The following is an 18,420-nucleotide window of genomic DNA, read 5'->3' as shown; positions in this document are numbered from 1 at the left end:
AACTCTGGATTGAGGCGGGACCACTACCTCAATTACGGGGATGTCCTACTCAGTCCGTCGGCATTGCCATTGCATTTTTTTTTTCGTACCGAATGGCAAAGATGTCAGAATGCTAGACTCACTCAGAGCAAGCGGCCATTTTTGGGTGGCATTTGATGCAGCCAAGTGAATGAGCAGTGATTAGTCTCGAAGACAGACTTCGCCCCATACACGTAACAAGGCAGCTTTTGGGCTGCCCAAACTGAGCAAGCCCATTCCTTTTCCAGAGTGCTGTAGGCTTCCTCCCGCATGGTTAGCTTCCACCTTGCATAGAGGATTGGGCGCTCCTCATTGTCTCTGACTTGGCTCAACACAACCCCCATTCCTCTGTCACTAGCATCACACTGGACTATGAATTTCCTAGTGCAGTTCAGTATGCATAGCACGAGCCGCAAAATTAGTATGTTCTTCAGCGTTCAGAAAGCGTTCTCCTTTGCCGCATCCCAAATTACGCCATTTGGCCTTCCTTTGGGAAGCGCATCAATCAAGCGACATGCCAGCTGGGAAAAGTTAGGTGTGTACCTCTGGTAGTACCGCACAAGCCCTAGGAGGGACTTTACTTCTCCTTTAGTCCTAGGCTCCGGAAACTCATTAATAGACCTTATGCAAAATTGCTGCCATCTATCAGACCTTCAACGAACCGCGCTTCGTGACGCCTGGCTCAAGGGTTGAGTGTGTCGGCTGCGCTTACAGCTGCTGCCGTCGCGTTAGCTGCGTCTGTTTTGTGCTGTGATTTCCATGTATTTGTTCGCATTCAAAGTAAAAAATGATTTAATAATAGATAATTGACTTGTCCTATCTGCCTACATTCCAATTTTACTTCGTGAAGCGATACTGCACTGCCTAAACTTCTAGCGAATGGTGGTGACAGTGTAGCTGCAAATGGCAAAACCTTCGTTGTAGCACCGGGGCATTCCTTGATACGCTACTCAAATAGGTGTCCATGAAAGTGCAAAACATATTGATGTTGCTTCCGGGTGTAAAACATATCTGCGATGTCATTACGCTTACACAAAGGAGCTTAATGTTTTTTTTTGTTTTTTTTATATAAGACTGATGCCTAATAATTACTGCGCTCTGATGGACCTTCACTGTTCCCAGTGAAGCGCGCGCACTACTGTTCCCATCCTCTGTCTCAACGTTTAGCAGCTGATGTATCTCATTGCCATGTAATCAACCATATATCAAATCCCATATTCTATATGTTACTGGCTAAAACCCCCCAACCACGTGAATTTGCTGGCGAAACGCGACAGGTCAACGACGTGATTTCGTGCGCGCTGATCCTCCTCAGATATGTAGCTCCTGTTGCCGTCACACCGTGGTTCTGTTTCGTGAAAATCGATATATAGCAGATACTGCTGCCTGCGAAGTCACACAGCAGAGGTCTGCCTTATACCCAGACACAATGTCAAGCTCCTTCGTGGACGCATATTCAGGCAGTGCTTTGTGCAATGCGCAGTTTTTGCAGCAAAGTCTTTCTCCTCTCCAATACCGCATTTTTTCTTTTTCTTTCCGTAATTCTTGACGGAATTAAAATATTTCAATTGTTCTTCGTTGTCCATGTCAGGGATGAGCTCAGTAGTGAGACAGGAAAAGAGGGGGGGGGGGGGCAAACGAGTTTTAATGGCTTTCTTTGCTTGTGAAGATATTGAATGAAAAACTAATCGCACTGCATTCTCATGCAATACTCGGCTCTAGCGACATTCTTCACGAAATCGTTTTGCGAAAAAGTAGCGAACATATACGGGCGGTCTAATGTTAAATGGCGGTTTTCTTTCTATAGCTGCCGAAGATATTTTGCAAAGTCCGAATTTATGGGGCGTCCAGTCAGTTGACACCTGAAAGAACACAAATGCTTTCAGTGTGGAGCTGTGATGCATGGAATTTTTTTTTGGCATATTGCAAAACAACAAATTTAGTTGCCAGCAGCAATTCAGGGAAGTAGTAGAATGCACCAAGCAATGGGCATACAGTAAATGTGATGCATCATGTATAGGGCTAGATACTTTTAGACAAAATAAAGTTGGAAGACGTGTGCGCTCATTCTTGCTTCTACTGCGATAGCCGCAGTAGCAAACCTCACTGCTAAGCGCAGTAAGGCTCGCTACAAACGATATTGCTCTGTGGATAGTGTCAAATGGTTAACAGTTTCAATTCCTACCTCTTTACACTGTTTTCATGGCGCGCCATGAAGGTTAAACGAAGAAACGGCATTATTCAGTGATATGGATGGGAGAAAAGAAAACTGGCGTGGTCCAAACTAAGGCACAAGTCCTTTTCGATGCACCTCACACAACTCGAAGAAAAAAGATCTCGTACTAATAAAAAAAAAGCAAACAGCGCGGTGATCGTCATCACTATAGAGACCGGACACCCGTTGTATGGCGGCACCGTCGCCTCGGTGGAACAGCGCCGCCCGCGGCGGAGTGCCGAAGCAGCGGAGTGCCAAGGCAGCTGAGCGCGCAGTCGTTTCCGTTCTGCGAGCCGTTATTGAGCACGCCCCTACCCGTTGTTTTGCGGTGTGGCTTTGAGAACTTTGAGCTGCTTTGAGTAATCGCAAGGAATATTTTTCGACCTGGAAATCTTGAAAAAGGAAAGGGCTGTCCTCGGCGGGGCGTGCATGTTTTTTTTTTTTTAAACCGCCCGGCGCATGGTATTGTGTTATATACTCGAAAATGCCGCGCGCGTGATTTCATTGCGCTAGGAACACCTTCGTTAGGCGCTTGTAAAGACGACTTCAAAGACGGGAATTACGCCTGCACTGCGCTTTCAACTTATATTAAATCTAGTCGAAACCCGCCTGAAGATCAAATACCGCTGAGCCGTGTAGCCGTGGCGCCGTAGTAGTGGTAGTTGTAATGGTCAGCGTTCATGTAAAATGAAAAAAATGCTGCACCTGTCATTTTTGGTAATAGCTAGGCTCAAACGATTCAGAGTAGAATAATTGCAAATGACATTCCAGTTTCAACCTTGCAACGAGAGCTGGAAAGGAGAAAAATAAACAAGCAAGGCAAAAGTAGGATCCTATTTATGGTTGGAAAAGCAAACACACATATACTTCCAGGACTTACTGCACAATTACGCTACAATAGCTCACTGAACCCGGCCTTGAGACTATCAAACTTAATCAGAATATAAGCCACATGAGTAATACCACCTCAGCATCATTTTTACATATACGACGATGCTCTTGTTGAACACGTCGGAGCTGCTACATGTAGTTGACTTAGAAAATATTATACTATAAATACCTTTCTCTCGACATGCTGCGGAGGTTGTGAAAAGAAAAAAATTAAATTTCCTGCTATCAGCGGCCCTATTTTTTCGGACGCCTGCTATGATGGAGAGATCTTGGTAGTATTTGGCTTTTGCTTATTTAGGCGTTCTCTCAGCGCAGGAAGTTCAATGCGATTGACCGCAGTTGCCTTGAACATTTGAAGGCTATAGTCTAATACTGTAAAACTGTTAAATACAATCGAAAAAAAAAAAACACACACACAGTGTGATGTGTTGTAAGATAAGCCACCGACAACTAAGAGAGCGTTCTATTGTTAAATGAATCCTGATGGCTCGTTCGCTAAGGTGTTCTACTTTCTTAGCATACCACGAACTTGCGGGGCCGATACCTGACCCGCTCGATACCTGATGAGTGCGAGGGGACACGGCCATGTAGGTAGTTTTCTATTTGCACGTAAAGGAATCCGGATAACTGAAAGCCATTCTTTTTACAACTTTGTCACTACAGCTTGCCGGACTGCGGCTAAATCTGTTTAGATTGGCCATAGAAGCAATTTCTCAGAGAGGTAAAACAGTCTTGTCTTACTACGCCACAATCGGGAAATCTCACGTTCACTAAAACGCCAATGAGAAACACATATTTAGGCGGGCCAGGAAATGGGTACTGCTGAGAAAATACGTAAACCCGTGTCAGGTGCAACGTGAATGCGAAAAGAAAACTGCTACATGGCCTTAAAAATAAAAAAAAGTGTTACCTTTATGCTCGTTTCCTCAAATTACTATACTGTATTTTTTTCTTGTTCGACTTTTATATGAAGCCGACAGCAGATTTTATGACCGTGCGGTGTTGATTGAGCTGTGAAATGAGTGATTTTATTAGGCGAAATAGACATGCCACAAACAAATGTTAACAAGTTCCAAGATAATTAACGCAGAACTCTCAGCACATTTTCATTAGTTGACAAACGAAGAGAGGAAAAAGTACAAGATCATGGTAATAGGTATTGTTCATGTCTCCTATCTGCTCTTTCTGTTAAGAGAAAAAGTAAATTATCTATGGCTATGTCAGGAAAGTAGCTGCGCAAACATTGTCTCTGCCCATCACTGAAGATTGTAACGCAGCCCGAACGACTGTGGTGGAGCTGCCTTTTCTTTTTCCGTGCTGGGGTTTTCTTGTACACAGGCGGGGAAATGCTAGCGTTGTAACTTACGCTGTTGGGTTCCTTCGTTTTCCAATTGTCAATAAAGTAACTACAGATGAAGGAGTGCAGCTTCGACTCCGAGACTCTTGTGCTGTCACTCCTGGGGAACAGAAGGCACGAAGCATCCAGACCGGAATTTTAAACATTTGGTACTTTCTCTGACCACACAGTAGCCAAATACGTAGATTCATGCCTCTGCCTTTCAAAGAACCATGCTTAGGTCACCCGCTACTCATGCTTGTGTGGAAACCCGTAGAAATGAATCGACCTTAAAGCGTCCAACGAGTTTGCGTAGCTGCCAGTGCAGCCAACAACACACCACGTTTCGCCACCCTTATTTGGCCAGACTTCGTTTCACTGGACACATTCACACAACTAGCTCAATTTTCTGCTCTCTTGAAGATATATTCACGCACAACATTATCTAAACCTTGGGATTTCCAATTTCCCCACAAACCAGCGACAAACAGCACGCTCCAATGCGCTGGCAATGCGCCGGCCCCAAGCCGGCGCATTCCAGCGATTGAGCGATGCGCCGAGAGGCGGCGCCACTCGTTCAGCTGTCCGGTCCCTATAGCAACAACAGTCATGCGAACTCGTAGTGGGCGAGAGCAGCTAAACAGTAGGGGCAGTTGCTGCCATCTATATACCCTTAGTCATTTCTTTTGCAAGTCGTGTTCTGGAGACTCATCTCAGCAACTGAAGCCTGGACGTATCGGCTATATTCAATTAATCGATGAATTGAATGCGTAAAGACGTTAGAATATTGCGCTGGAATTTAAGAGAGCAGTCTGACGCCTTTGAAGTGCCGAAACCTGTTCTATCTGGATACCTGGACGCATACATACGGGCAAAATCTGTTGACAACTTGTATGCATGAAACCTTAAAAGCTGAGATGAATTAGCGCAACAAGGAAATCAGGAACAACACTCTTGCACATCTTTTATGCAAAAAGGCAATGCGCAGTCTGTCTACAGGCAAATTTAACACACCGTGGGCGATATATTTCGTCTGCCTTAGCACCGGGTACTGATTTGCAAACTTACAATGCACGCTAAATAAGATATCTTACAATTCAGGCGCGCCGTTGATGGAATGTGCACCCAGCGCGACAACCACGTGAGAGCAGATTAACACAAGCCTCAAGAAAAAAAAAAAAGCTCAATAGTAACTTGCTGCTTCTTTTCTTCTACACCCTTATTTTAATTTTGCGTACAACAAGGGGCACAACAGTATGTCGATATTATCGGCAACAACGAGCATTAAAGCTGCCGGCTGCGCAGCCCCCTATGCCACTTGCCGCTCCTCAATGCAGCTACCCTTGAACATGGCGGAAACGCGTGCGGCGGTCGATAGATGGCAGCAATTTTGCATAAGGTCTGTAAGGGTTATCTTGAGGATCCGACGGCCTTCACATTCCCCTGCCTACCACATGACCGAGGTAGGTCACATGTGAGCAACCACAATGACCATGCTGCATCACGCAGCATGGTCAGCACTCTCCTTAAATGTGAAAGATGGCCTTCCCATAGGTTAGAAAAGACAGCTATGTCATCGAGATATGGGAGCACAAAATCCTCTTAAGTCCTTGAGGACAAGGTCCATTAGCTTAGCAAAGCTAATTGGCGCATTCTTCAGCCTGAAACTCGGAACTAGAGGCCAGAATACGCCTACAGGTGAAATAAATGCCGCCTATTGGGGTGCGTTCTTCGAGAAAGGAACCTGTTAGTGGCCCCTCACTAGGTCCGGCTTGGAGATGTACTGGGCAGGGCTAATGGTCTCTCTCCTTTCCTCTACATTTAAGATAGGATACAGCTGGTAGTTAGTTGTGGCAGTAAGCTTTCTGTAGTCCACACAGAGACGAGGATCTTGGTATCTCTACGAGGAGCAGAGGAGAGGTGTAATCACTTTCCACCAGTTCTATCATGCCAAATGCTAGCATGTGTTTGATCTTAGCCTCAGGTTATTTCCTTTTTCCTTTTTTTTTTGGGTGAAACCCTGTAGGCCTTCGACATCACTGGCTTAGTAGACGTTTTGTTCTATATCATGCCTGAGGAGGTTTGTCTTACCTGGCTGGCCACTAAAACTATCCTGAAATTTGCAAAGCAGCTGCTTTAGTTCCAGCAATTGAGTTGGCTCTAGAACCTTTGTGCTCATGGAACGAGCCACGAGAACTGTGCTGCTGCTGCTAGCATTTTCGCTGCGGTTTTTTTCCACTCGGAGGGTTTTGGTCAGTAGTTCCTCAGGGGTGTTTACTGCCATGTTTACCACTAGCTCCTTTCACCATAGGGTTTCATTGATTGCAGGGGCAGTTCTTTATCTGCTGCCTCTCCCAGGCATTTTCAGAGTGTAGGTAGCTTCAGAAAGTTGATCTAGAACCTCTACGGGTCCATCCCAATGAATTGCAGCTTGTTATTCTTGCGGCGCGGACCTGAGAATCAGCACATTATTTCTTACCTTAAAGGTTCTCACTCTAGCATTCCTGTCATAGTACGGCTTGGCAGTTTCCTGAGCCATTTTCAGGTTTTTGTCCACTAGTTCTCACATGGTACTCAGATGATTTAACAGCTGCAGCACATACTCCACGACTGGTTGACTGCCGCTGGTCTCTCCCCACATCTCTCTTAGCAATCTAAGCGGGGAATGGAGAGCTCTTCCATATATTAGTTTGGCAGGAGTGAAAGCTGTGGCTTCATGCTGAACTTATGATGATGATGATGATTGCATGGCCCAAACCCTGTTTGACGGGTGATCACAGCGGGTTCTGGATCAGGCCTACAAAAATGTTCCGTACAACGCCAGTGCGTTATTCACAAAATTTATTGTACAGACGTCCCCGCTACCAGTGCTCAAGGTGTCGCTTGGTCATTTCCACTGCCTTGTTTTTGTCGCTTGTGTCATGCACTTGATGGCGCACCCTGAGTGCTATCGCCAGCATGTCGTCCATGTCCGCCATGGCGTGCACGGTTGGAGGGAGTGGTGGCAACAGCTGTGGGCGTTCTAACACAATATGCTGATCGTCTCCTCTGCAATTTGACATCGGGTGTGTTAAGTTGCTGGACCGTTGTGGAGGAGGGGAGCACTCCAAAACAGCCGGCTCGCTTCTTCTGTTTGTCTTTTCTTTCTGATTGTTAACTTTGTTGTCAGGGTTTTTTTATGAGGACGCGTCCGGGCGCCCGTTGAACTTGAAATATGCGAGGAAAAGTTATTTTACCGGGAGTTCGGAGCTGAGACCTTGGGAGGTGGTGGTCAGACCGTGAGACAGAATAGGCAGCTCGGTGCCAGACGCGGGAATTATGACTCTCGGGGAAAACAACCTGCGCCGCATCTGCCACTCGTACCACTTAAGGGGCCTGCAAATGTGCACGCTGCAGTGACCTTTGGCCTGTGCGACCGAAGGAGTGCGCTGGTTGCTGTTGCAGCCGCGTGGGAAACCCAGAGTCGTCTTACGGGTAGCACACATTGTTTAAGTTTCAAAGACAGATCCTTGAGACAGATCCGTACAAGTCAGGCGTGCCGGCGACGCGAAGACTGCGGAGAGCGAACCGCGTCGTCGTTTAACCTATCAGCTCAGACCAATAAAGGGCGAAGGTTTATCAGCGCATTACCGATGGGACGGCACCGACGCAACCGTAAGCTGTAAAAACAAAACGCGAAAACGGACGGTCGCTCGGGAAGCGCGACGTTTACACACAAGCGGTCTCGTGTTTCTGGCTGCGAGGCCAGGGGTGCCGTTTCTAATGTGATGCCTTCGTAGTATTCGAGTGGAAAGGCGCGCACCGCGCCGTCGAGCTGTCGACTCCCGCGTGAACATAAATATCCCCGCGGCGCTCTCGCCGAGCCGGCCAAGACGCGGGAGAACAGTACGGCACATCCGGTGCTGTCGGTTCTAAAGTTGACGGAAACATCGCCGCAGCCACGGCGCTCGTGTTGATGAGCGTGGTAGCAATAAATTCTCTTCTTACGGCCGGCGGGGCCCGGACACTACCCTCGTATTTCTTGCTGCCCTGTGTGCCCTTGCACGTGTGTGCATTGCTGGTGAAAGTGAAAGTGGCATTCACGTGTCTTTGCTAATTTGTTTTGTCCCGCCCCTGATTTTGAGAGAGTATCTGTGCGTCGTCCCCATAGGGGGAAAGGGCGAACGATTGGTGGGAGGCACGTGGGGCTCGCGAAGGACCAATCTCGGAGGTGCCGATATTGCATTGGCTATTTAAAATGTGGCTTTGTCATTCTGATCTTGAAGAAGCTCTTTTCCTCCGATTGGCCACGAGGTTGGTCACCAGGATGTTGAAAATGTATACTTAAGACGGGTGTTTGGGGAGAAAAGAGACAGACGGGTAGACAGACTGACTGCCGACTTACAACTGGTGGCAGGAAGTTGCGAACTGTGTTCGCTAAAGCAAAATGTGTTTTTGACCCGTTCAATAAAGTGCCCATAGCGCTCGAAAAGTTGTCCCGTCCGTTTCCTGCAACGTGTCCCCGGATCAACGGACCATCTGGAACACCACATCATCCATATATATATATATAAGAAAGTTAACTGGGTGCGTGCCGTGTCCAGCCCAGAGGAGAACTTTTCTCGAAGTCGTCGGGTGCGCAACACGCCAGCCCTAGCCTTGCCTAGGAGGCCACTTCCAGTGGTGTTATTGTAGATGGCCTCCTTTTTAATCACTGTTTTATTGGTGCTGCAGAGTACTAGGGACGACTTGCGTGCTGCTTCCAGTCTTCACACAGCCGTCTCAACTTCTTTGATTTTGTCACACACCTTTCGGCACCAGGTGGGTTCGCGTACTGCTGTCAGTGCCACTCCAAGTATCTCAAACTTTTCTTTGAGCCACCAGGTCAGGTTATTTTACCTAGTGTGTAGGCATCGTAGATGCACATACTTGAAAACCTCTCTGGCCCACCTGCCGTCCGGTAGTGCGCTGAGTTCTCGCTCGAATAGGAGCTTGGCCTTGGCTTCTCGGGTCTCAAACTTGGACCAGCCAACATCACCTTGAATGGCAGCATTGGGGACGAATCTGTATACGTCAAGAGCCACATGTCTGGCTTCTCACTGACGAACTTTGAGGGCCTGTCATGTAGGAGAAAAGAGGCACAGTACCGTATTCGCAAAGGTCAGAGAGGGTACAGCCACTAGCTTCCACAGTGCGCACACTACTTCGAAACGACTAAAAGTTTGAAGGGCTCCGTGCATGAGGTAGGCCCGTTGCTGCACTGCCTTTCAGCTTTGTCTCATAATCTTGGAGGTATTTTCTGTCATTGGTGAGCAGGACGCCCAAGTATGTGTAGGTATCTACCCATTCTACCTCATTCCTCTGGAGTAGCATGGCTCCTTTCTGTGTAGTGTCAGTGCTGGCGTCGTTCTCCACCATAATAGCCAACTTTCTCTGGTTGTATGTCAGGCCGAGTTTATTGCCCTCTTCTGAGCAGATGTCCAAAAGTGCTTGGAGTTCTTGGCTCGAGTTCGCCAGGATAACAATGTCATCGGCATAGGAGCGCCAGAAGATATCGCTCTTTGGTTATTCCCTCCTCCATGTATGTAAGGTTGAAACGAAGGCCACTCGTCTCTAGCCGTCGGGTCAATAGCGATATGAACAGCATGAAGAGAAGAGGGGACAACGGGCACCCTTGCCTCAGACCTCGCTGTACCTCCACTGATTCCGAGCAATCGCTGCCCCACTGTATGACAGCCAGATTTCCCTTGTGCAGCTCCTGAAGCAGCTATATCCATTGAGCTGGAAGTCCAAGGTCATTCAATACTGTCCAGAGTGTTTTGTGCACTATACCATCGTATGCCTGAGAGATGTCTAGAACTCCTTGCAGGAGAGCTAGCAGGAGAGCCCTGTTTTCCTGCGTTGCTATCTCCCAAGCTTGGGTGACTACAACCAGGCAGTCGTGAGGGTCTGGCCGAAAGCCCATCTGCAGCTCCCCAAGGATGCCCTCTTTTTCTGCCCAGGAGTGTAGTCCAGTACTGACGATGTGTGCGAAAAGTCTATATAGGACCGATGTTACTGAAATTGGCTGGTTGTCGGCTAGTGACTGGGCATCTCCACCCCTCTTCGGTATCAGCCGTACTCTGCCGTGCCTTCAACAGCTGAACTGGTATACCATCCTGGCCTTTAGCTGAGTGTCCATTCATATGCTCGAGGGCTTTCTCTAGTTCATGCTGTGTGATAGACTCCCGGTCACACAAAGCTGTCAGCGCTTCAGTACTGTGGTGCTCTCCTGGCATGACTTGGGCGAGCTTCTGTGCCGTGAAATTTTGAACATACCTCAAGCATGCCAGACCTTCATGTACCTCCCCAGAGACATGATCTCTGAGGGTAGTCGCTGTCTGAGTTGGCTGGGCTTGTTCTGCTCGGATAGGCTGCCAAAACTTTTTTTGGGGCATCGCGACCAGCCACCTTGAGGTCTTCAGTAAGTTTAGCTCTGAGTTTATGGACCTTCTTCTGTACAAGTTGTGCAGCCATTTGCTTAGCTCTTCTATACTGCTCCCATAGAGTTTGCTATCCGAGATGATTCTTTTCCTCGGAGTGCATGGCGGTGTTCCCTGCAGCATTTCTTGCTCCTGTGTATGGCCTCTGCTATTTCTTGATCCCACCATCCTTTTGATCTTCTTCCACTTCTCGGTGCACTTCATCACCCATTCTTTCACCCAGTGAATAAAATTCTCACAATCTTCAACCTCAACATTTTCAGCGTCTTCCTCTAACAGTGTGAGGAGGTTTTTCATCTGTTTGAGTGATAGCCTGTGTCGAAAAATTGCTTTTTTCCACACCCTATTTTGACGGCTGCCCTCAAACACCAGGATAAACAGTATTGCTGGCAGACAACTTTCTCAGTCGTCTTTCTGCTCATAGCATGAAGCATGCACCACCATTTTGAACTCGGAGTGTCACTTCTATACACTGTTGGACTGGGGGTGATAAGCCAAACTATGTATGAACTTTACACTGCACCTCTGCAAAAACGTGGTCGTCAGTGCATTCGTGAAAACTTTCCCATGGTCAGCTTGAATTTATGCTGGAAAGCCGATTCGAGCGAAAACTGAAAGGAGTGCATCGAATATCTTCACTGGACTAAACTCCCTTAGAAGTACCGCTTCTAGAAGCTTTGTAGCAAAGTCTATCATAGTGAGGACGAACTTATATCCGGACTTGGTTTTAGGCAGTGATCCCACGGTGTCAATGACCAGTCAACGGAAAGATTCTGAAATCAGCAGAACCAGCTTTAGAGGAGCCTTCCATCTTTCCACCTGGCTTTCCTGGGCGCTGACAAGTGTCGCTCAATTGAACGTAGCATTCAGCATCTCTGAAGCAGCCTGGCCAGTAATACTCTCCAAGTAGCCTCTCCTTCATTTTGTTCATGCCTAGGTGCCCTGACCAACTGTTTCCATGGCAAAACCTAATATATCAGATTGATGCTTTTCAGGGGCAACCAGCTGGTTTAGTGTCCTTCCCTCTTTGTCTCTGTAGGGCTGTTACAGCAGTCTGCCCTTGTGGTACAGTGTCACATTGTGCCTAAAGATGCCCTTGTGAGCTTTAAAGTGCAGCTTTGACAGGTCTGTTGAACTCTTACCGAATCTGTTAACACTTAACAGGCAGTCCATGAAAGGAGATGTCGGCGGCAACACCTAACCTGTAGTGCATTTTTCGTATGCTGCCATTCAACAGCTTTTCTTTGGCCACTGGTTCGGGCTGTCCCTCGTCTGCTCACACTGCAATTGACTCGTTTGTTGTTGGGGATGTCTTTCCCCTCACCAGATGCTCCTGATGTCTGGTTGTATGTAAGCTTGGCAGCCAGCTTGCCTGATTTCGACCTTGTTCCCTCTACTAGCTTCTGACCCCGTTCATGCAGCAACTGATTCAGTCTATTACGAATACTGTAATGAGACTGCCCGCGAGACGGCAGCTTCCGTTTACAGCTCTCCGAACTGGCCGGAAATCACTACCATTGCCATCGGAAGGTGCACACTGATCTTCTAGCACCTGTTTTAACCACGCCACTTCCCCAGTAAAGTTCTGCTCTTTAACATAGGAAGGATGAACAATGTTGACTGTGGCACAATTGGCCCGAAGGACCCTGCACAGCTTTCCCTTTACTTTGAGCTCGTGAATGTACGGACATAGGAGCTCCAAGTTTTTGTCACTGTCATGTGAAAGTGTGAAAGATACTGTGCCTTTCCTTTTCTATAAATCAGTTTACAATTTTTTTAGGTAGGCATGCCAAATGTTTACAACTAATAGATGAAACAATGTAGCTTTTCTTCGGTGTCCTGAAATATCTTTATTGCAGTGTTTCATTTTGATGTTCAAGCCTTCTTTCTTAACATTCCCAAGGTTTTTTCCCAGCAAGTTCTCAAAATCAGATTTTTTTCTTGTCATTTATAAAAGTAAACGAATTTGTATGCATGTGAGAGACCGTTTAACCACTTTTTAGCATATTTTACAACAGAATCATGCAGACATATTTAATAAAATTTACCAAGGCTTCTCAGGGTTACCTATTTTGACTGCATGGTCCTGAAGGACTTAACACCAGAGAAGGAAAATTACACCTACTTAACCTATATTTTCAAAAGTAAGAAGGGAGGCTTATGTCAACTTTTGTATTCGTGAAATTTTTTTTTTACCATTTCTTAATTTTATAAGCATGCTTATTCAGCACGTAATTCCTCCCCCCCCCCAGGTTTTGGAAATGAGTTTTCTTTTTCCCTTTTTTTTTCACATTATATGCAGTTCATGCATAGTTTAATACATGTCACATATGGATTGGTGACAGTTTGCATATATGCAAAGCCTTCTCCAAGGCCTCTCAGAATCGCCGGCTTTTTCCCACGGCCCGACAGAGTTAAAATGTTCACCACTGTGACTTGGCATTTCCCGGTGTTGCACAAAATGGTTCATATTTTATGAAAGCCTTGAGTGTAGTACTAGTGAGTGTAGTATGGAACGTATGATTCTGCATGGCTTTTCTGCCACGTAATGGTGGAACATGCTGCATTTTCTTCAACAAAAACACTAGTACTGCTACTGCTTTTTTGTCATCCCAACTGCCAGTGCATCTGCTTAATTCTTTCTTTTGTTTGTATCCTCTTATTAGGCACCTGAAAGACTTGATCATCTTGACTGCGTGCATTCAAACACTTTCACTTGTGTCCACATATGCCTGGTTCTTATGGCTTGTGGTAAGTACCATCCTGCTATCTTGGCGGTTTATGGCGCGACTATTGAAACAGATCATAATATTTTAGCTGCCATATTTTTCAATGTATAACACACATATATATATATATTTTTTTCAATGCATTTATGGTGAAATGGCAGCAGTAGCGACTGCCGCGATTACGAAGCCTATGTTCGTCTCACAGTCCCTAGGCATTAGTGAAAGCTCGTTAATTCACAACTCGTTAATTCGAAATTTTTGATAATTCGAAATAGTCATCGTGGTCCGGTCCGCAGTGCATAGAAGTCTATGCGCGTAACAGCTTGTTAATTCACTCAAAAATTGGCGCCGCCACCCATAATTCGAACTGCGCGCCACCAAGCGGCGCTGTTAAAAACCATCGTTGGAAGCTTTCACGGCAGAACGATAGATGGCACAACCATCGGGGCGCCGCTAGGGTGCTGGAACAAGTACTAAACAGTCTTTCCTGCCGCGACTCCTTCGAGGAACGACGTTTTAGTGTTATCGACCACGGTTTCGTGTTGCATTTCGTGAGCCCTCGTTTTGCACGCCGCTTGTTGTGAGCTTGTGTCCGCGAGATGTGTTCGCGTGGGAAATACTGTGCCAAGACGGTGAAGGAGAAAGTGGCTATTTTACGCGAGGTGGATGAACGGAAGGCCAGCAAAGTGGAAATCGCGAAAAAGCACGGGATTCCACCAAGCACGTTGTCGACGTACGTCCGAAATAGGAAGGCCATCGAGGATGCCTATGAAGCCGAAGATTTCGCCAGCAACAGAAAAAGGCTTCGGTTAGCCAAGTATCCGGAAATTGAGACCGCTGTGATCACGTGGGTGAAAGAAATGAGAAGCGCTGACATTCCACTGAGCGGCCCAATTATCATGGCGAAGGCGGCCGATTTCGCCCTGCGCTTGAATGTGGAAGATTTTGTCGCCTCCGAAGGATGGTTTCACCGCTTTAGAGACAGACATAATCTTGTCTTCCGGGTGTTGTCTGGAGAAGCCAAAGAAGTGGATGCAGAAACTTGTGCCACGTGGCGAAGCGGTGCTCTGCAGCAGTACTTAGAAAGCTACTCGGCACATGATATATTCAATGCTGATGAGACGGCTTTGTTTTATAAGCTCCAGCCCGACAGAACAGTAACATTTAAAGGGGACAGCTGCGCTGGCAGCAAGCGAAGCAAAGAGCGGATTACTGTTCTGGTCGCCGCTAATATGACCGGGACGGAGAAGGTCCCTCTTTTTGTTGTCGGCAAGGCACATAAGCCTAGATGTTTCAAGAACATTAGGACGCTGCCGACGGAATACTCCGCCAACAGCAAGGCGTGGATGACGGGCGAATTGTTTAAAAAATGGCTCTTGAAATTCAATCGGAGGATGGAGCTAGGGAAGCGTCAAGTTCTCCTCATTGTGGATAACTGCTCGGCACACAAAGTCGACGCCGAGCTGAAAGCCACAAGGCTCGTCTTTTTGCCCGCCAACACGACTGCGGCCTTGCAGCCGATGGATCAGGGGGTGATCAGAAACATCAAATGTTTCTATAGGCGCCACATGATCGAGCGCATGACTTTGTGCACTGGAAACCAGAAAACCAGCACCATCACATTGCTCGCAGCAATGCACATGTTGGTGCGTGCATGGGAGCAGGTCACGCCGTCCACAATTGCAAACTGCTTCCACCACTGTGGCTTTGCTGCCGGAAGTATGAAAGAAAGTGGCGATGATGGGAGTCCGGAGCCTCTGCCTGCGGCTGTGCGTGCTGTGCTGCAGGACGTCAGTTTTGATGATTACGTTGGAGTAGACAGCGATGCAGCAGTGTGCGGTGCCCTAAGTGATGAGGACATTGTCGCTGAAATTGTTGGGGAGCAGTCTGTCCCAGAAGAGGCAGAAGACGAGGACGACGACGAGGAGCAAGAGCCCGTGCGTCCATCCGCGGCAGAAGTTATGGGAGCGCTGAATGTCGCGCGCCTTTTCTTCAGCTTTGAAGAGGGGGAAGAAGACTCCCTGCGTCGCATTCGCATGCTAGAAGACCGAGTGAGTACGATAGCCCTCAGAGAGAAGAAGCAGAAGATGATAAGACTTTTTTGCTAAATAAATGTTTTTCGTGCCCTCCGGGCATCAAACGCCTTCATTTTTGCTCACTTTCATTAGTTCGAATTTTGGTTAATTCGAACTGGCCTGGCGGCCCCGTGGAATTTGAATTAACGAGCTTTTACTGTATAACGATATGCCAAGCAATGGCGACGTCCACACAAAAAGGGTGTCTCAGCAGCGTTGCCACCATAAATTGGTGAACTTTTTGATGGCACGTCCAAAGATGACGCCTTTACAAGGTTTGAGTAAAGATAAAATGTTATTGTTCTGCCTGTGCAAAGGTATTTTTGGGCAAAAGCATTGCCTCTTTTTTTTTCTTTTACTATCATTTAGCATAACGAGTTTTCTCACAGGTGCAGAGCATTTTGCAGTGATAGCACAAGCAAGTGTAGTCAAGGCCCATTGCCCTAACTGGGAAAATTGAGGTGTGTCTTATACAAGGATGCATCCTATAACTAGCTTTTTCATTGAAAGCCTCTAAATATGGGGTAGGCACCTTATATAAAGGTATGTCTTATGCACCTGAAAATACGCTGTCTGCTACCAGTCTTTAAAAGTAGGCTTTTCGAGGTGTAAAAGAAGCAACGTGGTCTCCTCTGTTATGCCTGTGCCGTGGTGCTCGCTGCTGCTTGCCGTTGTAACGCAGACAGCACAGAGTAGGTCACCTAATATGTGTTCCTTTGAGTGATGAATACTGGTGGGCATTGTGCATGCTTCGAAGGCACAGGAAAGTCATGCAAGATAGCAAAAACTTTTTGAGCCACGGCTTCAAAGGCAATTGTGTTTTTGAAAATCTAATAGGATATGGCTATTACTAATGGCCAGCTGTATATCTTAGATTGCAATGATGTGCTTAACAGTAATGGCTAAAAAGTGAACTGTTTCAGTCAGATTAGCCAGCTCACTGGTTACATGACTGATCTGTCTTCTGACATCCACAAACACTGCTATTACTATTCCAAAAAAAAAAAGCCCTCTTTATACCTCAGAAAGCCTTCTTTCTTTTTTTTTTTTTAAAGAATTAGTGGCTCTCTACTTTAATTACAAAGCTCTACATTCTGCTGGTGTTTACCAGAGTAGGTTAAACTGTGCAGTGGTATTCTATTGACTGTACTCCTACTCAGGCTGGGAGCTCCAGTAAAAGAGGAGTAATGAAGCTAACAGGATTCCCTATAAAAAATTTTAGTTTGTCCATGCTATTATTTTTTATCCTTTGTCAGTTTACTACAGAAACTGATGGTCGATGTTGTGCTAAATGTTGGTTTGTTTCTGTGTATATTTATGGGTATATTTCATCAAAGTCCTTTCTGTCACACTCAGCCTGCAAAGCACATGCTTTTTCATTGTGGTTTACCTTTTCAGTATTGTTTGGTGACCCAGCATTTTGCTAACAGGACTGAAATTGATGCTTCATTGCTTAGAGGTAGTTCACTAATGAATCAGACCACCAGAAAAACTTCAGTGCTCTTGTGATAGCTGTGAACTTTTTCAGTCTCTTGTAAAAGTGGATATTGGAATATTTTGGTCATGCATATCATCAGTCCTCTCTTTTCCTTGGCAAAATCATGAGGACTCACTCGGACCCACTGGCAAAATTTTGGCAGGCAGACTGAATTCAAACGACACAGGAACAATTATATTTTCCTCATCCCTGATGTGGCCTGGACTTGAATTTGATGTCGCAGCCATCGCTTGGGTGTTAAAACCAAAAACGAAACTGGCGAGAGAAGAAATTCAATTATAGGCGTAAATCACGGGGCGGATCTATGTGCAGTAATTTCCTACGTATCATTACAAATTATAACACGAACCCAAATGGTGGTGCACGACTACCAAGGAAACTTGTAAGATGAATGCCGAGAAGGTGAAAAATGCTTGGCAAGAGACAGCTAAATAGTTGAAGTGAAGGTGAGATGCCGAGGTATGGGCATTAAAAGTGAGGTAATGAGTGCGCCCACTGTTACGTCTACTCTTAAGGCAAAGTTTAAAGGAGTATAGATGCCTAATTTTTGGTTTGGTTTGGTTTGTAAGGTTGTCCCAACGATACTCGGGCTTTGAGAGACGCTGTAGTGAAGGACTCTGGAAATTTTGACTACGTGGGGTTCTTTAAAGGGACACTACGGCACTTTTTCCAAAAATTGGGCTTTCAGCAGAAATCCACAGTTTTTTATGCTGCGAACTTGAATATCAGGTTGAAATTAGGCAGGAAAAGCAGAAAACTTTTTTTTCTTTTTTTTTTTAATCAGAAGTACGCAGTCCGTGCGACAGGGCTCACCCCTGGTTGCGCCACTGCCTGTGATTGGCCAAGACGTCACGTGACAACATTTTGAGGGCCGAGGAAGCTGCCGATGCGTCTCCGTCATTGCGCTGCTTTTATTGCTGTGAAAAAGGGTCCCAAGGGGTGGTGTACCAAATCCTGCTTTGAGTGCCAGGCATAGTACCTTGGGGAAATGAATTTTATAGAAAGGGTGAAGCAGTACACAGCTGCGCCACCAGACAAATGAAATTAATCGAAGCGCGGTTGCCGAACTCTGCGATGTATGCGAGGCATTGACAGAGCTATTGTGCTGGAGACCAAGTCAAACATGTGCAGAGTGCTGCTTGGGTCATGGAACATGCTGACGTAGAGAACTTTTCAATTTTATCATACGCTCACAAT

The 18,420-nt window shown here is 46.4% G+C and overlaps 1 protein-coding gene across 4 annotated transcripts in view; it reads left to right on the top strand.

Moving 5' to 3' along the window:
* The window catches only part of LOC146205646 (transmembrane protein 208), a 78,200-nt gene that overhangs the window by 31,608 nt on the left and 28,172 nt on the right, over positions 1-18,420 (top strand). For all 4 annotated transcript variants that reach the window (XR_014704239.1, XM_084590319.1, XM_084590317.1 and 1 more), the window contains exon 5: positions 13,588-13,672. Coding sequence is in view for 3 of the 4 variants with exons in the window: in XM_084590319.1 (XP_084446445.1) it covers positions 13,588-13,672 (85 nt within the window). In the remaining variant the exon portion in view is untranslated. The remainder of the gene's footprint in view (positions 1-13,587; positions 13,673-18,420) is intronic.

Source organism: Amblyomma maculatum, chromosome 1 (genome assembly GCF_055883805.1).
Source record: "Amblyomma maculatum isolate TAMU_Amacu chromosome 1, ASM5588380v1, whole genome shotgun sequence".
Classification (NCBI taxonomy): Eukaryota; Metazoa; Arthropoda; class Arachnida; order Ixodida; family Ixodidae; genus Amblyomma; species Amblyomma maculatum.
This window is presented reverse-complemented; position numbering and strand designations above follow the sequence as displayed.